The sequence below is a fragment of the Phocoena sinus genome, chromosome 10 (assembly GCF_008692025.1).
Source record: "Phocoena sinus isolate mPhoSin1 chromosome 10, mPhoSin1.pri, whole genome shotgun sequence".
Classification (NCBI taxonomy): domain Eukaryota; kingdom Metazoa; phylum Chordata; class Mammalia; order Artiodactyla; family Phocoenidae; genus Phocoena; species Phocoena sinus.
The window spans coordinates 62,928,196-62,952,692 of record NC_045772.1 but is presented as its reverse complement, the minus strand read 5'-3'; the positions used below and the strand labels follow the sequence as shown (position 1 = coordinate 62,952,692).

Genomic DNA, 24,497 nt, shown 5'->3' with positions numbered 1-24,497 from the left:
TATGTATGTCTTTATCTCTTTATATCATGAGTTTGAACAACAGGTCTTTATAAACCAGTGAAAAGGAAATGTCTTTTTAAATTTTCTGTGTTTTTTTTCTTGCTTGTGGGAGAGAGAAAATTATCTTCCAAAGCAGAAATAGAGACTTCTTTTGTTATACATGCCAAGATACTTAAACCTTTAGACATTCTCAGAGAGAATGATGGTTCCAAGTATTTCTGTAGTTTCTGAGACTCTTAGGTGATGAAGCAAGCTCTGTAGCAGATTTGCTTATCTTAAATAATAAGCTTCTGGCTATAAGGAATCAAATTTAGTATACTTTTTATTTAGTGCACTGTTTAGTATCAAACAGGTTGATTGCCATGTATTTTCTTTAGTGCACAAAGAGGCACAAATCGTTGACTGAACTAATGGGAGGAATGAAAAATGTAGAAAACAGTCTCTGCCTTTGGTAATAACAACAGCTACCATTTGGGAGCATTTACCATGTTTTAGGCCCCATTCTAAATATATTACTTTATTTTATCTTATCCTCCCAATATTCCTATTAGGGAGTTAATGTTATTATTCCCATTTAACAGACCAGGAATTGTGAATCTTAGAGGTTGAGAAGCTGGGATTCAAATTTAAGTTTTTTCTTTATTCTAAAGCCTGAATATTTAAGTACTACATTAAATACAATCTGCTCCTGATGGAATTGAAGTCTGTTTAGCAATATATGAGATCAAGTGCTGAGACTTTTTTTTTCTATTCTCTACCAAACCTGGCCATTTAAATATTTGTGGATTATTTAGATAGGATAGAAATAAATGTATGAAAAGTCTGTGAATTATTATTTTTCCTTTTTTCTCTGTGAATATTTTCTAAGGAAGATAAGGAAAGTGACATGGTGCAGGAAAAAGAGCATGGGCTTTAGAATCACAGACCTAAGTCTGAATCTCAGCCTGGCCACGTACTGGCTGAATTACCATGGGCAGGTTATTGAATCTTTTACAACAGTTAGAACAATGATGATAGGAGCAACTACTATTTATTCAGGGCTAGGTACTGAATAAAATACTAAGCATTTTAATGTATTTCTCATTTAATGCCCCAACAACACTATAAGAAATATTATAATATGGGTGAATAAACTGAGTTTTAAAGAGATTAAATAAATTGCCCAAAGTTACACAGCTAACTAAGTGAGGAGTCAAAAATTCAAGCCTAGGTTGGCCTGCCTCAAACTCATGTGTTTCCATTATATTATATCATTTTCATGATCTGTAAGATGAGAGCAACAATACCTTATCAGAGAGTTGTTTTGAGGATTACATTGGCTCTCCAGCAACATGGCAGATTACATGCACACACCAACCTTCCCACTGAAAATTATTAAAGAGAGAAAATGCATAGGTCAAGGACTGAGTGTGAAGACAGGAACTTAGATAACTGGAGCACAAAAGCTGCCTTTCATCTTGAGGGTATTTGTCAAGTTGGTAACATTGAATGTTGATTTCTGTGGTTTCATAGGCCTTCAGAGGCTTGAAGAACAAAGCCTGCTTGAGTGTGTGTGGGGAGACACTCATAAAGCTGGAGCTTCAGGGCTGTACTCTAAAATTGAGTCAGACTCAAGACCCAGCTGCATAGTTCATATATACATAGTTCATTTCAAATATGATATAGGTAGATTGAAAGTAAAAGGATGCGGACTTCCCTGGTGGCACAGTGCTTAAGACTCTGTGCTCCCCAAAAGACAACCCTCAGAATGGGAGAAAATATTTGCAAATGAAGCAACTGACAAAGGATTAATTTCCAAAATTTACAAGCAGCTCATGCAGCTCAATAACAAAAAAACAAACAACCCAATCCAAAAATGGGCAGAAGACCTAAATAGACATTTCTCCAAAGAAGATATACAGACTGCCAACAAACACATGAAAGAATGCTCAACATCATTAATCATTAGAGAAATGCAAATCAAAACTACAATGAGATATCATCTCATACCAGTCAGAATGGCCATCATCAAAATGTCTAGAAACAATAAATGCTGGAGAGGGTGTGGAGAAAAGGGAACACTCCTGCACTGCTGGTGGGAATGTGAATTGGTACAGCCATTATGGAGAACAGTATGGAGGTTCCTTAAAAAACTACAAATAGAACTACCATATGACCCAGCAATCCCACTACTGGGCATATACCCTGAGAAAACCATAATTCAAAAAGAGTCATGTACCAAAATGTTCATTGCAGCTCTATTTACAATAGCCCAGAGATGGAAACAACCTAAGTGTCCATCATCGGATGAATGGATAAAGAAGATGTGGCACATATATACAATGGAATATTACTCAGCCATAAAAAGAAACGAAATTGAGCTATTTGTAATGAGGTGGATAGACCTAGAGTCTGTCATACAGAGTGAAGTAAGTCAGAAAGACAAAGACAAATACCGTATGCTAACACATATATACGGAATTTAAGAAAAAAAAAATGTCATGAAGAACCTAGGGGTAAGACAGGAATAAAGACACAGACCTACTGGAGAACGGACTTGAGGATATGGGGAGGGGGAAGGGTGAGCTGTGACAAAGCGAGAGAGAAGCATGGACATATATACACTACCAAACGTAAGGTAGATAGCAGTGGGAAGCAGCCGCATAGCACAGGGATATCAGCTCGGTGCTTTGTGACCGCCTGGAGGGGTCGGAGAGGGAGGGTGGGAGGGAGGGAGATGCAAGAGGGAAGAGATATGGGAACACATGTATATGTATAACTGATTCACTTTGTTATAAAGCAGAAACTAACACACCATTGTAAAGCAATTATACCCCAATGAAGATGTTAAAAAAAAAAAAAAAACTGTGCTCCCAATGCAGGGGGCCTGGGTTCAATCCCTGGTCAGGGAACTGACCCCACATGTATGCCACAACTAAGAGTTCGCATGCCAGAACTAAGGAGCCAGCAAGCCGCAACTAAGGAGCACACCTGCTGCAACTAAGACCTGGCAAAACCAAATAAATAAACAAATATTAAAAAAATAATAAAGTAAGTAAAAGGATGGCAAAAGACATACCATGGTAACATTAATCAAAAGAAAAGCTGGAATAGGGGGAAAAAAAGGAAAAGAAAGCAGAACTGGCTACATTAATATCAGATAAAGTAGACTTAAGAGCAAAGAAAAGTACCAGGGACAGTGAAGAACATAACATAATGATAAGGGTAAATCCACCAAGGAGACACAGAAATCCTAAGTGTGTAACCACGGAACAGCAGAGATACAGTTTCTTAAAAACATATGTGAACGTACATACACTTACGATATAACCCAGCAATCACACTCCTAGGCATTTATCCCAGAGAACTGAAAACATAAGTCCACACAAAAACCTGTTCACAGATGTTCATAAAAGCTTTACTTGTAATATCCCCAAACTAGAAAAACCTAAACGTCCTTCAATAAGTGAATGATTAAATACACTGCAGTATATCCTTAATATGAAACATTACTAAGCAGTTAATAGGAATTTACTATTGATATACACAACAACTTAGATGGGTCACAAGTGCATTATGCTTAGTGAAAAGAAGCAATTTTCAAAAGGTCACTTACTGTGTGATTCCATTTATACAACATTCACAAAAGGACAAAATTATAAAGATGGAGAAGAGATTACTGATCGCTGTGGGGTAAGAAGGTTAGATAGCATGGAGATCTTTGTGACGATGGAATAGTTCTGTATCTTGATTGTGGTGGTGATTACATGAATCTACATATGCCATAAAATGGTGTAGAACCACACACACACACACACACACACACACACACACACACACACACATTGTTCCAGTGTCAATTTCTTGGTTTTGATATTATACTTCAATAATACAGATAGAACCATTATAGGAAACTGGGTAAAGATTACACTGACCCTCACTGTACTTGCTTTGCAACTTCCTGTTAACTATAATTATTAGTAAATAAAGTTTTTTTAAAAAGTGAATCATATATAACAAAAGCATCCTCAACCCCCACCCCACCCCCAGGATTGCTAGGAAAACTGCTTAATGGAAGACAAAAAATGAAGAAATTTTCCCAGAAAATATGTAACTACAAATACCACTCATATGCCCCAAATCACTCTGAGTAGACTACAAAGCCTCAAGGTTAGAATTTAGTTTAAGTAGTTCCTAGACTGTTAATGTTCTCTAGGTGCCTGAGAGAATCAAATGCCAATAATGTGTGTAGAAACCCAATGTCATCTGAAACCTCAAAGAACTTCACCAAAGTTTCAAAGAAAATGGATTATAATTTTTTAAATTACTAAACACCAAAGGAAACAAGGCACAACAGACATCAGAATAAGACCTACAAAGATTTCAGATACCAGAATCATCAGATAATATATTTTAATGTTTAATGGGACTTCCCTCATGGTCCAGTGGCTAAGGCTCTGTGCTCCCAATACAGGGGGCCAAGGTTTGACCCCTGGCCAGGGAACTAGATCCCACATGCCGCAACTAAGAGTTCTCATGCTGCAACTAAAGTTCCAGAATGCCACAACTAAAGATCCTGCATGCAGCAGCAAAGATCCCACATGCTGCAACTAAGACCCGGCGTAGCCAAATAAATACATAAATAAATAATTTTTTAAATGTTTAATATATTGATATTACAAGAATAAAAGATGTGCTTAAAAAAATGAAAAGAGATGTGAAAAAGAACCAAATAACTGTGACAATTAAAAATACAATAATTGAAATAAATTCAGTGGCTAAAGTAGTACCAAGTCAGAAGGAACTTAGGATTCCCAGATTAAAATCAGCTAAATATCAGTTCACAGTCAAAGATCATTAAACACATAAGGAAACAAACCTTAATTACGAAAGTCAACAGAAATAAAACAACTGATAAAGCCCCCCCAAAGATCTCAGATATTAATATTTTAGGTATAGAATATAAAATTAGTATATGTGAATTGTTTAAAGAAATAAGAGTAGAATTAAAAATGAGCGATAGATGATCTAGAGTGATCAGGCAGATTTAAAAGAGAACCAAATAGAATCTTTAAAAATGAAAAATGTAATTGCCTAAGTTTAAAACTCACTGGATGAAATAAATATCCTATTAGACTCATCTGAAGAGAGAATCTGTGAATCAGAGGTGTATCTGAAGAAGTGCCTAGACTGTGGCACAGAGAAAATAAAGAGAAAGAGCTTTTGGCTCTTGGCTCGGAGGAGGCCAAGGTGCAACTTTCTTCAGTCATCCTGAATCTGGTTTCATCCGACACCAGCCGCCTCCACCGTGCCGCTTAAGTTCGACCCCAGCGAGATCAAAGGCGTATACCTGAGGTGCACCAGTGGGGAGATTGGTGCTACATCTGCCCTGGCCCCCAAGATCGGCCCCCTGGGTCTCTCTCCAAAAAAGTTGGTGATGACATCCAAGGCATCCAAGTTGCTCCAAGGCAACTGGTGATTGGAAGGGTCTGAGGATTACAATGAAACTGACCATTCAAAATAGACAGGCCCAGATTGAGGTGATACCTTCTGCCTCTTCCCTGATCATCAAAGCCCTTGAGGAACCGCCAAGAGACAGAAAGAAGCAGAAAAACGTTAAGCACCGTGGAAACATCACTTTTGATGAGATTGTCAACAATGCCTGACAGATGAGGCATTGATCTTTAGCTAGAGAACTCTCTGGAACCATTCAAGAGATCCTGGGAACTGCCCAGTCTGTAGGCTGCAATGTTGATGGCCACCACCCGTACGACATCACAGATGACATCAACAGTGGTGTGGTGGAATGCCCAGCTAGTTAAGAACTGCAAAGAAAAATAATTTAATAAAGGGTTATTTGACAACCAAAAAAAAAAGAGAGAGAGAGAAAATCAAGTAAAAGAAAGTCAAATATACACCTAATGAGAGCACTAGAGAAAACAAATGAAGAGAATAGAGGAGAGGCAATATTCAATGGATTTGGGTTGAAATTTTTCTATCACTGATGAAAGACAACATGAATCTAGATACAGTAAGCACAACATGAGCCAAAATAAAATGTATTCCCTTTTCATACAGTGTAATGAAACTGTAGAAGAGAAAAACAAAGAGAAGAGCTGAATACAGCCAGAGATAAAAGAGAAATCCTTATACAATAACTAGAGATTGGCTTTCAGAAAACTTCTCAATAGCAATAATGACAGTCAAACTACAACAAGATATCATGATCAAATTACTGAGAGGACAGAACAAGGAACCTACAATTGTGTATCCAATAAAATTATCATTCAAAAATAAGAGTGAACAAAACTATTTACTACCAATAATTTTTCACAGAGGAAATAAGAAATATATCAGAGAGAAAGAAAACGATGCCAATGCTGCCAAAAGGGAGGTATGAAATGAAAGAAGCGAGCAAAATGATTCCGGGCTTTCACTGCCGTGGCCTGGGTTCAATTCCTGGTCAGGGAACTGAGATCCCGCAAGCCGCATGGTGCGGCCAAATTAATTAATTAATTAAAATAAAAATTAAAAAAGAGAAGTGAGCAAAGAAATAGCTAAAATCATAGGCAACTGTAAGTAAACATTGTCTGTATACAACAGTGGTTCTCAACTGAAGGCACTTTTGCCCCCAGGGAACATTTGGTAATGTCTGTAGAAAATTCTGGTTTTACCGTTGGGCAGGGGATAAGCATGCTACTGGTTCTTAGTGGGTAGAAGCCAGAGATGCTGCGCATCATCCTTCAATACCCAGGAGAGCACTCGTACCTTCCACAACAAAGCATTATCTGGCCTAAACTGTCAATAGTGCCAAAACTGAGAAACCTTGGAATAAAATAAAAATAATGCATATTTCGTGGAATTTTACAAAAGATATTTAAATACTTGGAAAAAAGCATGTATTTCAGAATGGGTAACCAGAGTTTAAGTGGTCTCAGGTCCTTGTATTATTCAGGAAAAGTGTTAAAATACTGATTAACATTAGATTTTAAGCATGAATGGTCAAATTTCAATAACAGAAATAGAGGATACAGCTTGTAAACCAGTAGAAACAAAAAGAATAAGAAAAAAAGGCAAATAAAATCTCAATCAATAAAAAAAAATCAAGGAAGGAGAAATCAGAAGCATAAGAAAAATAAAACTATATAAGGCATTAGAAACAAGCCCAAATACATCCATAATCATAATAAATGTTAATGGACCACATCACTAGTTAAAAGAAAGATAATCAGATTAGGAAGCAGGAAATTCAGCTTACTTTAGCAAGCCATACTTAAAATGTAACGATATGGAAGGACTGAAGTAAAACAATAGGAAAGAAATATACCAAGCAAATTTTAATTAAAAGAAAGCTGGTATTGCTATACAAACAGCAGACAAAATAGACTTTAAGATAAAAGAATTATTAGGGGTGAAGAAGTTCATTATATATTTAGAAATGATTCAACTCACCAGGAAGATAGCACAGTTCTAGACTTGTGAGGCTAATAACCAGGATCCAGATAATAGTAAAGAGAAATAGATAGAACTGTAGGACAAACATTATAACTTCCCTATGATAGTAGGGAATTTTAACACAACTCTCTTTTTTATTATTGGCATATTAAGCAGATGAAAAATTAGTAAAGATTTATAATGCTTGAAGTAGGAAGCTTGATTTAATAGCCAAATCAGAAAATTCTGCATCCCAAAATCAGAGAATTTCATCTTTTCAAGTACAGGTGGAAACTTTATAAAAATTGACCACTTACTAGGCCATATAGCAAATCTCAAAATTCAAAGAATAGGTAATGTACAGACTATATACTCTGATTACAATTATTTTAGCAATAAGAGAGATGGGAATTTTGGCTATGATGGAATAAGGAGTTGGAAAATCCTCTTCCCCCCACATAAGTATAAAATGGACAAAAATTGTCAAAAGCAACCATTTCAGAGCCCTGGAAATCAACCAAAATGCACAATAAGTTCAAGAGTATTTGTTTATTATAAGCAGCTAGAAATTTGGGTAAAAAGAGGAATTTGTAGTTTTCTTGCTTGTGGCTGCTCCTAACTCCCCTCTCAGATCAATCAGTGCAATAGTTTTACCAGGATCATGAGGAAAAAGGATCTTGGTACCAGAGGAGATGGACTGGATTTACAGCAGTAGTTGATAATCCAGTCTAGCAGCACTGTCAATAAAAGTAGTAGACTCAAAAAACTAAATAAAATTTTTAAAAATAAAAATAAATTTAGGGCTTCCCTGGTGGCACAGTGGTTGAGAGTCCACCTGCCGATGGAGGGGACACGGGTTCGTGCCCCAGTCTGGGAAGATCCCACATGCCGCGGAGTGGCTGGGCCCGTGAGCCATGGCCGCTGAGCCTGCGTGTCCGGAGCCTGTGCTCCGCAACGGGAGAGGCCACAGCAGTGAGAGGCCCGGGTACCGAAAAAATATATTAAAAAATAAATTTTAAAAAAGTATTAGACTCAGCAAGAGATGAATGGGGGAAACCCACAGCTCTGCTGTTCTGGGGTTGTGGTCCTAGATGCAGCCAGGAGTGGAACAGTCAGAAATCTGACAGGAAGAACCTGAAAATGAGACAGCTACAGAATGGCTAGATAAGCTCTCCAAACATCCTTGGCTTACTGGGAAACATACATGTATACATGTGTGGGAAAAAATCTGAGACAGCTTACCATAAAGTGAAAACCAAGGTAGATTTGAAATCTGACTGAACTTTGAATGCACTCCCCAAACCACACACAGATCCATCAGCAGAGGATGAAAGTTTAAATCATTAACTGACCAGTAAACTATGCAGACACATGGGAAGGCTCTATGAAGACAGGTTAAAAGGTAAAAATCAGAATTAAAAGGGACTTCCCTGGCAGTCCAGTGGTTAAGACTCTGTGCTTCCAATGCAGGGGACATGGGTTTGATCCCTGGTCGGGGAACTAAGATCCCACATGCTACAAGGCATGGCCAAAAGAAATTTAAAAAAAAAATCAGAATTAAAAAACTGAGCAGACATCAACAATCACGCAATGTGGGGGAGACAGATTACACAATTTAGGTCCAGGCAAGTTATTTTAAAAATTACAGCAATAGGGCTTCCCTGGTAGCGCAGTGGTTGAGAGTCCACCTGCCAATGCAGGGGACATGGGTTCGAGCCCTGGTCTGGGAAGATCCCACATGCCACGGAGCAACTGGGCCCGTGAGCCACAACTACTGAGCCTGCACGTCTGGAGCCTGTGCTCCACAACAAGAGAGGCCACGATAGTGAGAGGCCCGCACACCGCGATGAAGAGGGGCCCCCGCTTGCCGCAACTAGAGAAAGCCCTCGCACAGAAACGAGGACCCGACACAGCCAAAAATAAATAAATAATTATTTAAAAAAAAAAAATTACAACAATATTGTTGAGAAGGGAATCAAAACCCAGAGTTGTTGCAATACATTAATCTAAAATGTCCAGTTTTCAACAAAAACATTGTAAGACATCATAAAAAACAACAACAAAAAAAAACCCCACTGAAGTCTGACATATACTCAGGGGAAAATAGTAGTCAATAGAAACTGACTCTGAATAGGTTTAGATGTTGCATACAGCAGACGAAGATTTCAAAGAAGCTCTTTAAATATGTTCAACAAGTTAAAAGAAATTATTGTTCAAGGAATTAAAGAAAAATGTGATGACAATGACTTACCAAGTGGGGAATGTCTGTGGAGAAATAGACAGTTTTAAAAAGAACCAAATGGAAATTCTAGAGATTTGAGATGGCACAACAAAGAATCTGTGAACTTAAACTACAGCAATAGAAATAATCTCATCTGGAGAAAATAGAGAAAATATTTTTGAAGAAAAATAAACAGACACTCAGAGACCTGTGGCACAACACCAAATGTACCAACATACATATAATGAGATTTCTGGAAAGGGAGGAAAGGAAAAATGGAGAGGAAAAAATATTTGAAGAAAATATGGCCCCAAACTGCCTAAATTTCATGGAAAAAAAACCTTAATTTATAGAAGAAGCTCAATAAACCCCAATTAAGACTAAAAAAAGAGATCCACACCCAGACTCATTGTAGTCAATAAAAGATGTGCAAGACCTGTATACTGAAAGCTACAAAACATTACATACAGAAATCAAAGAAGACCTAATAAATGGAAAGACATACCACATCCATGGATTCGAAGACTCAGTATTGTTAATATGGCAATTATCCCTAGATTGACCTATATATTCAATGCACTCTCTATCAAAATCCCAGCAAGGTTTTTCATACAATTAGACAAGCTGATCCTAAAATGTATATGGAAAGGCAAAGAACCTAGAATAGCCAAAAATTTTTGAAGAACAACAAAGCTGAAAGAGTTACTCTACCTAATTTCAAAATATACTAAAAACTATAGCCATCAAGACTGTATGGTATTGGTTTGTTTTCTGGTAGCATCTTTAGAATTTTCTATATATAGTATTATGCCATCTGCAGACAATGACAGTTTTACTTCTTCCTTTCCAATTTGGATTCCTTTTATTTCTTCTTTAATTGCTGTGGCTAGGACTTCCAAAACTATGGTGAATAAAAGTGGCAAGAGTGGGCATCCTTGTCTTGTTCTTGATCTTAGAGGGAATGCTTTTAGCATTTCACCATTGAGTATGATGTTAGTTGTGGGTTTGTCATATATGGTCTTTATTATATTGAGGTATGTTTCCTCTATGACCACTTTCTGGAGAGTCCTTATTGTAAATTGATGTTGAATTTTATCAAAAGCTTTTTCTGCATCTATTGAGATGATCATATTGTTTTTATTCTTCAATTTGTTACTGTGGTGTATCACATTGATTGATTTGTGGATACTGAAAAATCCTTGCATTCCTGGGATAAATCCCACTTGGTCATGGTGTATAACCCTCTTAATGTATTGCTGGATTCTGTTTGCTAGTATTTTGTTGAGGATTTTTGTATCTATGTTCATCAGTGATACTGGCCTGTAATTTTCTTTTTTTGTGATATCTTCATCTGGTTTTGGTATTAGGGTGATGGAGCCTCACAGAGTGAGTTTGGAAGTGTTCCTTCCTCTGCAAGTTCCTGGAATAGTTTCAGAAGGACAGGTGTTAACTCTTCTTTAAATGTTTGGTAGAATTCACCTGTGAAGCCATCTGGTCCTGTACTTTGGTTTGTTGGGAGTTTTAAAATTACTGATTCAATTTCAGTACAGTAATTCAGATTTTCTATTTCTTTTTGGTTCAGTCTTGGGAGATTGTACCTTTCTAAGAATTTGTCCATTTCTTCTACGTTGTCCATTTTATTGGTGTATAGTTGCTTGTAGTAGTCTCTTATGATCCTTTGTATTTCTGCTGTGCTGGTTGTTTAAAAATAGCACAGAGATCAATGGAGCACAATACAGAGTCCAAAAAAAAAAACCCAACTTATATTTATGACCAACTGATTTATTTACACAAAATTTCTAGAAAAGGCAAACCTACACAGACAGAAATCATAACCAACATTTCCTGAGTGTGGGGCTGGAGGTGAGAACTGACTGCAAATGGGCACGGGAGGAGGACTCTTTGGAGTGAAGGAAGTATCCTAAAATTAGATGTGGGGCTTGTATAAATTTACAAAAATCTTTGAACTGCGTGCTTACACTGTGAGAATTTTATGCTATGTAAATTAAACATCAATAAAGCTTTTTAAAAAATGAGAAAAAAACTTTTTCAAACCACACATTTGGAAAATTCAACATATACTGCTAAATAACTCCTATATCAAAGAAGAAATCATAATCATCTAAAATCCTTATAACTGAATAGTAATGTACATACCACATAGCAAAACTTCAGTGCTGCAACTAAGGTACTACATAAAGGGACACTTAAAGCTTTAGGGACTTCCCTCGTGGTCCAGTGGTAAAGAATCCGCCTTCCAATGCAGGGGACACGGGTTCGATACCTGGTTGGGGAACTAAGAGCCCACATGCCGCAGGGCAACTAAGCCCACGCGCCACAACTACCGAGCCAGTACACCTCAACTAGAGAGCCCACGTGCTGCAAATACAGAGTCCACATGCTCTGGAGCCCACCTGCCACAGCTAGAGAGAGAAACACGCACGCCACAACTAGAGAGAAGCCTGTGCGCCACAACGGAAAATCCCACATGCCTCGACAAAGATCCCGCATGCCACAACTAAGACCTGATGCAGCCAAAAATAATAAATAAATAAAATAAAAATAATAAAGCTTTAAAACTTTTAGGTTCAGCCATATGGAAGAGCAAATATTTGACCTAGAATATTCAGCCTAATAATAAAGAAGAAAGGCTGAATGTTATACATTAAATGTCCACCTTTATAAAGGTTAAAAGAATATTACATGACCCATAGAAAGCGGAAGAAAAGAAATAAAGATAAGCACAACAATTAATGAAAATAAAATAAAATCAGAAAAAAAGAGGACCAACAAGGCCAAAATCTAGATCTTTGAAAAAACCACAAAACCCTGGTAAGATTGATGAGAAAAGGAGAGAAGGCACAAATATAAATAATATTATGAGTTAAAAAATAATACTTTAGGGACTTCCCTGGTGGTCCAGTGGGTAAGAACCCACACTCCCAATGCAGGGGGCCTGGGTTTGATCCCTGGTCAGACAACTAGATCCCGCATGCCACAACTAAGAGTCCACATGCCACAACTAAGAACTCCACATGCTGCAACTAAAAGATTCCACATGCCGCAAGGAAGATCCCACACGCCACAACTAAGACCTGGCACAGCCTAAATAAATAAATAAATATTTTAAAAAAATAATACTTTAAACAATGTTATGCTCTCAATTTTAATACTTAAACAAAATGGATAAATTCCTAGAAAATTCTAACTAACCCAAACTGACTAACTAAATAAGAATAGTCCTTTAAACAGTAAAAGAATTTAATCAGTAATTAAATTTTTTTCAAAAATAAAACACCAGAACTCAGAACAAGTGAGTCAACCATAATTACCAGCAATTATTTAAGTATTATATAAATATCTTCATAAAGAATCCAAAAAGAGAGAACATACCCCAACTCAGTGTATGAGGATAATAATCATTTTGATGCCTAAATTAAGTATAGTACAAGAAATGCCAGTATCATAAATGTGGACATTCCAAATTATTAGCACACCAAATCTATCAAGAATAGTATAAACAAAAAATTTAATTAATTTTAAAAAAGAATAGTATAAACAGAATTCCACATAACCGAGGTGAGTTTAACTAAGGCAGGGGTCCCCTACCCCTGGGCCACAGGCTTGTGCCAGTCCGTGGCCTGTTAGGAACCGGGCTGCACAGCAGGAGGTGAGCGGCGGGTAAGCGAGCCAAGCTTCATCTGTATTTACAGCCGCTCCGCATCACTCACATTACTACCTGAGCTCCGCCTCCTGTCAGATCAGCGGTGGCATTAGATTCTCATAGGAGTGCAAACCCTACCGTGAACTGCGCATGCGAGGGATCTAGTCTGCGTGCTCCTTATGAGAATCTAATGCCTGATGATCTGAGGTGGAGCTGAGGCGGTGATGCTAGCGCTGGGGAGCGGCTGCAAATACAGATTAGCAGAGAGGTTTGACTGCACAGAGACCATAATAAATCAATTGCTTGCAGACTCATATCAAAACCCTATCATGAATGGCAAGTGAAAACAAGCTCAGGGCTCCCACTGATTCTGCATTCTTGTCAGTTGTATAATAATTTCATTATACATTACAATGTGATAATAATAGAAGTAAACTGCACAATAAATGTAATGCACTTGAATCATCCCAAAACCATTCCCCCCACTGCTTCCGGTCCATGGAAAAACTGTCTTCCACAAAACCAGTGGTCCCTGGTGCCAAAAAGTTTGGGGACCACTGATCTAAGGAATTCAGGGTGGTTTAATATTAGAAGTTTCTTAATGTAATTCACCATATTAATTGATTAAAGGATTAAAAAATACCCCATGATTATCTCAATAGAGCTGAAGAAACACTGTTAAAAACTCTTAAGTCTGGACATAGAAGGAAACTTAACCTGATAAAGGTTATCTACCTCTACAGCAAACATCATTACTACAGAAAAACATTTCCTTTAAAATCAGCAGTGATGGGCTTCCCTGGTGGCGCAGTGGTTAAGAGTCCGCCTGTCGATGCAGGGGATGCGGGTTCGTGCCCCGGTCCAGGAGGACCCCACATGCCGCGGAGCGGCTGGGCCCGTGAGCCGTGGCCGCTGAGCCTGCGCGTCCGTAGCCTGTGCTCCGCGGCGGGAGAGGCCACAGCGGTGAGAGGCCCGCGTACCGCAAAAAAAAAAAAAAAATCAGCAGTGATTTCCCCCACTATCACCACTTTTATTCCATATTTAGTAGAGCTTCTACCAGGTACAGAAACACGAGAAACAGATGCAGAAGACATATGACTTAGAAAGGTAATAACAAAACATTCACTATTCACAGATGATGTCATTATATTAAAAAAGAATTTATAATCCACTGGAATTAAGAGAGTCTAGTAAAGTGGCCAGATATAAAAGCAATATACCAAAATCTATTTCATTTCTATATACTATCAGTAGTTAGAAAATGTAATTTTAAAAGTAACAGATGTCACACCCAGAAGGATGACTTATCAAAAAGTTAGACAAGTGTTGATGAGGTTGTGAAGAAATTAGAACTCTCATACATTGCTAGTAAGAATATAAAATGGTGCAGCTGCTTTGGAATACATTTTGGCAGTTTTTCAAAAATTTAAACATATAAATTACCTTACAACTCAGCAATTCCACTCCTAGGTAGATACCCAAGAGAAATGAAAACATATGTCCACACAAAAACCTGTATTTGAATGTTCACAGTAGCATTATTCATAATAGCAAAAAAAAAGAATACTATCTAAATGTCCATCAGCTGATAAATGGGTAAACAAAATGTGATATATTCATACAATGAAATATCATCCAGCCATAAAAAGGAATGAAGTACTGATACCTGCTACAATCTTATGCTAAGTGAAATAAGCCAGACACAAAAGCCCACATACTGTGTAATTCCATTTATATGATGCCATGTCCAGAATAGGCAAATTATAGAGACAGAAAGCAAAGCAATGGTTAGAAATAAACTATAAACAATGAAATTAAACTATAAATCAATAACAGAAAGATAGCTGGAAAATTTAAAAATACATGGAGATTAAATTGGATAATAGTATTGGACGAGTGTTAAATTTCCTGATCTTGATAAATGTACTGTTGTTATATAAAAGAATGCCCTTGTTCTTAAGCAGTACACACTGAAGTATTTAAGGATATAGGGGCACAATGTCAGCCATTCACTCTTAAATGATTCAGAAAAATTTATACACATACACATACAAATGATAGTGCAGTGTGACAAAAAGTAAACAATTGGTGAATCTGAATAAAGGGTATTTGACAATTCTTGGTAACAAAAGATAATGGAAGTCAACAAATACAATAATACCAAAATGATTAGGTAGCTAAAAACAAATCTAACAAAAGATTGCAGGCCTTTTATAGAAAAAAATCTGGAAATATTTTAAAAAGACATTAAAGAATATCTAAGTAAACGAAATGGTATAGTTTATGCCTCAATAGGAGGACTCAGTTATCAGAAAGATGTCAATCTATATTCCCTAACACCATATACAAAAAATAAACTCAAAATGGATTCGAGACCTAAATGTAAGACTGGACACTATAAAACTCTTAGAGGAAAACATGGGAAGAACACTCTGACATAAATCACAGCAAGATCTTTTTTGATCCACCTCCTAGAGTAATGGAAATAAAAACAAAAATAAACAAATGGGACCTAATAAAACTTCAAAGGTTTTGCACAGCAAAGGAAACCATAAACAAGACGAAAAGACAACCCTCAGAATGGGAGAAAATACTGCAAATGAATCAACGGACAAAGGATTGATCTCCAAAATATATAAACAGCTCATGCAGCTCAATATTAAAGGAACAAACAACCCAATCCAAAAATGGGCAGAAGACCTAAATAGACATTTCTCCAAAGAAGACATACAGATGGCCAAGAAGCACATGAAAAGATGCTCAACATCACTAATTATTAGAGAAATGCAAATCAAAACTACAATGAGAAAAAAAAAAAAAAAACTACAATGAGGTATCACCTCACACCAGTTAGAATGGGCATCAGCAGAAAATCTACAAACAACAAATGCTGGAGAGGATGTGGAGAAAAGGGAACCCTCTTGCATTGTTGGTGGGAATGTAAATTGATACAGCCACTATGAAGAACAATATGGAGGTTCCTTAAAAAACTAAAAATAGAATTACCATATGATCTAGCAATCCCACTACTGGGCATATACCCAGAGAAAACTGTAATTCAGAAAGACACATGCACCCCAATGTTCACTGCAGCACTGTTTACAACAGCCAGGTCATGGAAGCAACCTAAATGCCCATCAACAGACGAATGGATAAAGAAGTTGTGGAACATATATACAATGGAATATTACTCAGCCATAAAAAGGAACGAAATTGAGTCATTTGTTGAGACGTGGAGGGATTTAGAGACTGTCATACAGAGTGAAGTAAGTCAGAAAGAGAGAAACAAACATCGTATATTAACGCATGTATGTGGAACCTAGAAAAATGGTACAGATGAACCGTTCTGCAGGGCAGAAGTTGAGACACAGATGTAGAGAACAAATGTATGGACACCAAGGGGGGAAAACCGTGGTGGGGTGGGGATGGTGGTGTACTGAATTGGGCGATTGGGATTGACATGTATAAACTGATGTGTATAAAATTGATGACTGATAAGAACCTGCAGTACAAACAAACAAAAAAAAACAACTAATACTAAAAAAAAAAAAGTTCCTCCAGAGATAAAACTATCAAGTTGGATGTGTCTTCCAGATTTTTCCTCTATAAAAATGATCATATATTATCATCATTTCCATAAACAGAATCACACAGACTGTTCTGAATTACTATTTCATGTGATATCAGGGACTTCCTTCCATGCAAGGGTGCGTTTCTACTGTTGTTGGGTTTTTTTAAAATAAATTTATTTATTTTAAAAAAGAAAGAAAGATGTCAATTCTATCTGAAAAACTGAAAAGCACCAGGTTACGATAAACCCTAACACGAGTGTTAAGACAATGAAAAAGCTCATTCTAAAAGACCTAAGAATAGCCAAGACACTCCTATGGAAGAAAACAATGTTGGAGAAGTTGCCATCCAGAAATCAAGGTTTATTCTAAAGCTATGGTAATTGATCAGTGTTGTATTTGTGCAAGAATATTCTAAGTGACCAGTGGAACAAAACAGAAAACCCAGACATCTACTTCTGGGCTCTCTGTCCTATTCACTTTGAAAATCTCTGGTTATTTTGAATAGCCCTATACCAATACCACACTGGACTAGTATTGTTCATAAATTGGGTGGTAGATTTACAAGTGTTCATTTCATTATTGTATTCTATAACTTATATGTTATATATATATATATTTTATATACAGCTAGTACTACTTCAATTATTTTTTTAAAAAGCGCACTGGGCTTCCCTGGTGGCGCAGTGGTTGAGAGTCCGCCTGCCAATGCAGGGGACGCGGGTTCGTGCCCCGGTCCGGGAAGATCCCACATGCCGCAGAGCGGCTGGGCCCGTAAGCCATGACCGCTGGGCCTGCACGTCCGGAGCCTGTGCTCTGCAACGCGAGAGGCCACAGCAGTGAGAGGCCCGCGTACCGCAAAATAAATAAATAAATAAATAAAGCTCAGAAATGTGGCTGGCCTCTAGGAGCCTTGATCCAGGAATCTGGATGCCATTAGACATATTTCATTTCTATTTCCTATTCCTATTCTCTCTGTATGTTGACTTTACTTTCTCAGGCTGCCTGTCCTCATAAGTCTGGAACTATGGCTGCAGACTGATTTGAATTTATAGCTAAACAGTCATGTGACTAGGGTGAAACAGATTCTTCTCTGGAAGCTGCAGTTTAAAAATGCTGGATAAACATACTGCATGAGAATATGCCATTCTTGAAAATATTGGTGTGTGGAAGAAAGTTTCATATTTACAGCCAACATTACAGCCATACTGGAAATAAGTGAAGAATATTATTAATAATCTTTGATTTAACATTTTTATTATTAAAACATTATAACAATAGTGCAGAATATTTGAAAAATAGATGGGTAAATATATAATCCCACTATCATTAAATAAGTTACAAACGATTTTATATGTTTCCTTTCGGTCTTCTCTACGTAATTGTATATAGCTGTCATAATAGCCTGCATTCTATTTCATGTACTTATTTTTCACTTAAGATATTAAAGGTATTTCTCTATTGCTAAAATAAAATAAAATTAAAATGCTGGATAAGTATTCCAATTGGCTAGCTTTATACCAAATATAGTCACCTCTAGACCAATCAGCACAACCAGGAGAATGGAATTCTGTGAATGGAACAGTTGGGTCATTTACCCACTTGCAGCTAAGGGTAAAATGTCTATTACTTGAAAAGCTAGGGAAGAATGTGGGGCACACAAAATATTCAGCTACCACATGTGACACCTGTAACTCTGAGACAGGCTGATGAGAAGAGATGCTGCTGTTACAGTAGCTTTTCTATGGATAAACCTTAAAATGATCTGTCCTTTAATAGTACCTGAAGTGTTCTTATATTTTCCTATCTTTTCTGTAGCAAAGAACCACTTTATGTTCAGGAATTAGCAGGGAATTTAGGGGAGTGCATGAATTAAAAATCTGTTTTATTTTCATATTCAACATCCTTCAAGACTTTAGCATCATTAAAAATTTAATTTAAATTATTCACAGCTTACAACATAAGAAAGATAGACCTCGGCATTTACCTCTTTCGCCCTTGACAATTTTTACATAGTTTTACTTTGTAAAAGCTATAAATACTGGTGGCGCAGTGGTTAAGAATCCACCTGCCAATGCAGGGGACATGGGTTCGAGCCCTGGTCCAGGAAGATCCCACATGCCGCGGAGCAACTAAGCCTGTTCGCCACAACTACTGAGCCTGCGCTCTAGAGTCTGCGAACCACAACTACTGAGCCCGCGTGCCACAACTACTGAAGCCCACGCACCTAGGACCGTGCTCTGCAACAAGAGAAGCCACCACAGTGAGAAGCCTGCACACCACAATGAAGAGCATCTCCACTCGCTGCAACTAGAGGCAGCCCGTGTGCAGGAACAAAGACCCAATGCAGCCAAAAATAAAATATAAATAAATAAATACCCTTTTTTTTTTTTTAAAGAAAAGCTATAGATCCTGCTGTGAGACCTCTAAGAAATACAAGACAGCAAAGGTAACAAAAGTAACCTGAAATTCCTACTATCTAGAGATAACTGTCATTAAGATTTGGTGAACCTTCTTTCACAGTCCTTCTAGGCATACATACATACATACATACATACATGGATACAATTTTACATAATTGTTCAATCAGGCACTATGGAAAGAAAACTTGTTCATCAGGAACACTTTATATTGCTGTCAAAATGTCTGCTCTCCAAAATAATTTATTGGTATTTTTTTGTTAATAGGTAATATTACAAAAAAATTACACGAAGCAGAAGTGCATTATATTTCTCGAAGTTTTTGTAATTCTGACAAGAGTTATGGGGATATAATCCCTCACACTTCATTTTGTGCAGGTGATGAAGATGGAGTTGTTGATACTTGCAAGGTAAGACCAAATAATTTTCCTTAGAAATACTTTCTAAAGACAGAACGGAACTTGAACAAGTCCTTTGATCACTTTCTGGTGAAGTCTTAATTCTCAAGTCTAAATTGTTTTTCTCCTTTTTTAACTATTCCAACAATCCAAATCGTCTTGCTTGCCTGATTCCTTGGTTTCTACAACCATGGTCAACCTTAATCAAAATTTGCCTTGAATCTTTTTTTCCATTACCACTTTTATTGAGATACAATTTACATATATACAATTCACCCATTTAAAGTGTACAACCCAGTGAGGTTTTAGTATATTTATAGAATAGTGCAACCATCACCATAATCTAATTTTTAGATTACTTTTGTCACCCCTGCCCCTAAAAACTCTACTCATTAGGGGTCACTCCCCATTCTCCTCTCACCTACCCCTAGCCCTAGGCAACCACTAATATCTAGAGATTTGCCTATTCTGGAAATCTCATATGCATGGAATCATTCAATTTGTGGTCTTTTGTGACTGGCTTCTTTTACTTAGCATGTTTTCAAGGTTCATCTCTATTACAGCATGCATTGATATATTGCCAAATAATATACCATGGTGTGGATATGCCACATTTTATTCATCCATTCATTCATTGATGGACATTTGAGCTATTTCTACTTTTTGGCTTTTATGAATAACGTGGCTATAAACATTTGTGTACATGTTTTTATGTGTAGGTTTTTTTGTTTTTGTTTTTTGCGGTACGCGGGCCTCTCACTGTTGTGGCCTCTCCTGTTGCGGAGCACAGGCTCCGGACGTGCAGGCTCAGCGGCCATGGCTCACGGGCCCAGCCGCTCCGTGGCATGTGGGGTCTTCCCCGTCCGGGGCACGAACCCGTGTCCCCTGCATCGGAAGGCGGACTCTCAACCACTGCGCCACCAGGAAAGCCCACGTGTAGGTATGTTTTTATTTCTCTTGGAAATTTCACCTAGGGGTAGAACTGCTGAGTCAATGTTTAACATTTTGAAGTACTGCCAAACTGTATTCCCAAGTGGCTGCACCGTTTTACATTTTTACCCAGCAATGTATGAGAGTTCTGTTTTTGTCTGGTTTTTTTGGAGTATAGTTGATTTACAATGCTGTGTTAGTTTCAGGTGTACAGCAAAGTGAATCAGTATACATATACATATATCCACTCTTTTTTTTTTTTTTTAGGTTATTTTCCCATATAGGCCATTACAGAGTATAGAGTTCCCAGTGCTATACAGCAGGTTCTCATCAGTTACCTATTTTATATATAGTAGTGTGTATATGGCAATCCCAATCTCCCAATTTATCTCTTCCCACCTTATCCCCTGGTAACCATAAGTTTGTTTTCTACATCTGTGACTCTACTTCTGTTTTGCAAATAAGTTCATTTGTGCCTTTTTTTTTTAGATTCCACATATAAGCGATATCCTATGACATTTGTCTTTCTGTGTCTGACTTACTTCACTCAGCATGACAATCTCTAGGTCCATCCATGTTGCTGCAAATAGCATTATTTTGTTCTTTTTTATGGCTGAGTAATATTCCGTTGTATGTATGTGCCACATCTTCTTTATCCATTCATCTGTCAATGGACACTTAGGTTGCTTCCATGTCCTGGCTATTGTAAATAATGCATCAATGAACATTGGGGTGCATGTATCTTTTCAAATTATGGTTTTCTCTAGATATATGCCCAGGAGTGGGATTGGTGGGTCATAGGGTAGTTCTATTTTTAGTTTTTTAAGGAACCTCCATACTGTTCTGCATAGTGGCTGTACCAATTACATTCCCACCAACAGTGTAGGAGGGTTCCTTTTTCTCTACACCCTCTCCAGAATTTATTGTTTGTAGATTTTTTTGACGATGGCCATTCTGACCAGTGTGAGGTGATACCTCATTGTAGTTCTGATTTGCATTTCTCTAGTAATTAGTGATGTTGAGCATCTTTTCATGTGCTTTTTGGCCATCTCAACAATGTATAAGAGTTCTAATTTCTCCACATCCTTTACAGCATTTCTTACAATCTTTTTTAATTGAAATATAGTTGATTTACAATATTGTATTAGTTTCAGGTATACAGTAAATTGATTCAGTTATATACATATTTTTTCAGTTATATATATTTTCTATGTCTGTGAGTCGTGTTTGTTTTGTATATAGATTTATTTGTATTATTTTTTTAGATTCCACATATAAGTGATAACATATATATTTGTCTTTCTCTATCGAGTTACTTCACTTAGTATGATATTCTCTAGGTCCATCCATGTTGCTGCAAATGGCAATATTTCATTCTTTTTTATGGCTGAGTAACATTCCATAGTACATATATATACCACATCTTCTTAAACCAACCATCTCTTGAGGGACACTTGGGTTGTTTCCATGTCTTGTCTATTGTAAATAGTACTGCTATGAACATTGGGGTGCATATATCTTTTTGAATTAGAGTTTCGATTATAGCCATCCTTGTGGGTATCTCAAGGTATCTCATGGTGCTTTTAATTTGTATTTACTTAATGACTAATGATGTTGAGCATCTCTGCATGTGCTTATTAGTCTTTTGTATATCTTCTTTGGAGAAATGTCTATTCGGATCCTTTGCCCATTTTTATATTGAGTTATTTATCTTTTTATTATGGAGGCACAAACATTCTTTGCATATTCCGGATACAAGTCCTTTACCACATGTATGGTTAGCAAATATTTTCTCCCATTCTGTGGACTGTCTTTTCACTTTCCTGATGTCATCATTTGTAGCACAAAAGCCTTTGATTTTTATGGAGTCCAATTTATCTATCTTTTGTTTTGTCCCTTGTGCTTTTTGAATCTTTCTTTATTCCTCTTTTCTTCACTGCTTCTAAATCTACCAGCACATCACTCCCAAACAGTGTCCCATGCTCTGATCTTTTCCTACTCATTCTGATTTCTGCAATCCAGGGTCTATCTTTCCTGTGTCCTTTTCCTTAAAAATCGTGCTGAATGAAAGAATCCAATCTACATACTTTCACTTATGAATTGTATTCATAAGTGAAACATTCTTACCTTCAAAAATAATTATTCAGTGCTTACCTTATGTAGAGAATTTGAAAACACCTTAGAAACACAGTCCTTATACTTTAGGCACTGAAACAGTTATCTCAGTGTCCTTACTGTTTTGAATGATTAACAGTCCTCAGTAAAGGTGTTTCGGTGCATTAACAGTCTTGTATAAACCATGATAGAGATTTGTTATTTGTAATACTATTAAGAGGACTAGCCATTGATTCCTGTTATCCTGCACCAGCCAATGTCAACACTTAGAAAGATGCCATCTCTTGCAAGATGCCAATTTACTCCTGTCCTCTAGTTAGCAAACGACACACACACACATCCCTAAATGAATCCTTTATATATCTTAGTTCTACCTTTCCCACACAGCATTAACAGAAGTATTCTAATAGACAATATTTGCAGTATTATTCACACTTCCTAAATTATATTTCTCCTGAGTAACTGCACTAAAAAGTTCAAACAATTTGATTTATAGTATTCTGGTTCAAAACTATGCAGGTGGGAAGTTTATCCACCAGCTATACGGTGCCTCTAAACACCAGGCCAGACTGAATACCTCCTGTTTTAGTCTGAATATAAAACTGAAAATCTATGGCTCTTTATAAGTTGGAGGTATTTTGAAAATATATATATAAATGTATGATTAATGTGATTAATTTATTTCAGCTTTACTGTTGTTTAAGGACTAATGGAAGTAACTAATACTATTTTGGGATTTTTTAACAGGGTGACAGTGGTGGACCATTAATGTGCTACTTACCAGAACATGAACGATATTTTGTAATGGGAATTACCAGTTACGGATATGGCTGTGGTCGAAAAAATTTTCCTGGTGTCTATAGTGGGCCATCCTTCTACCAAAAGTGGCTGACAGATCACTTCTACCAGGCAAGCAATGAAGGCATATTTAATATAAATATTCTACTTGGACAGGTCCTTGTAGCCTTAGGTTCTGTTGTCTTACTAGCAGCTCCATAAAGAAATTCTGAAGAATCTTTATTTTGCCTCGTGTCCCTTTCCATGTTCTACATAATGAAAATCATTTATTCTTTTGACAAGTAATTGCCCATTTTAGAGTCCTCATGTGGACATTTTCTGGAATAAAAGGATTGTGACATATTTGATAAGTGATTATAAATTTGGCACTGAATCACATGCTTCCTTGATGTATCTTGTTGTACTTTATAATCATACTTTTTCATTTGGAATACCTTCCTAGAGTTTGTATAAAATATTCAGTTAAATATATACTTTATGTATATAAATGTCAAAATAAAGAGTTAATAATTTTAAAAATGTTCTTTTGTTAAATTAATCAAACCTTAGTTATAAGTTAGATTTTATTTTATTCAAAAACATTTGTTTGTATGATGTATATTTTTTTGAATCATCATCTTGTTTCTGGTTCTCAAAGGATATTTGAAGAAGTAAGTATTTGCCTATTTTTCAAATTCTAATTAAAACTATTTAATATTAATACTTCCTTTCCTGTGCCAAGAGAGAATTGTGGTGCAAACACCCCCAAATAATTTACTTTTTATTTAGAAATGCATACTGTGACTTTTTTTTGCAATGTTATAACCTATTTTCTGAACATTATTTTCTTGAAGCCCATGCTAAAGGTCTGTATTCCTTGGGCCCTGGAATTGACTGTGAGGAGAGGTGACAGAAGAGCATGCTGGGAAAGGAGGGATGCCAACCTGGGATTAACTTTACGATGACTAATCTTTAATATGGATTATATAA

General features: G+C 36.9%; 1 protein-coding gene and 1 pseudogene across 1 annotated transcript in view; both read left to right on the top strand.

Annotated features, from left to right (window-relative positions):
- Positions 1 to 23,729, top strand: part of TMPRSS12 (transmembrane serine protease 12) — a 39,095-nt gene extending 15,366 nt beyond the window's left edge. The window contains exons 4-5 of the mRNA XM_032646946.1: positions 19,555 to 19,697; positions 23,478 to 23,729. Coding sequence (XP_032502837.1) covers positions 19,555 to 19,697; positions 23,478 to 23,729 — 395 coding nt within the window. The remainder of the gene's footprint in view (positions 1 to 19,554; positions 19,698 to 23,477) is intronic.
- LOC116760428 lies at positions 906 to 5,801 on the top strand (annotated as a pseudogene).
- Positions 23,730 to 24,497: the final 768 nt, after the last annotated feature.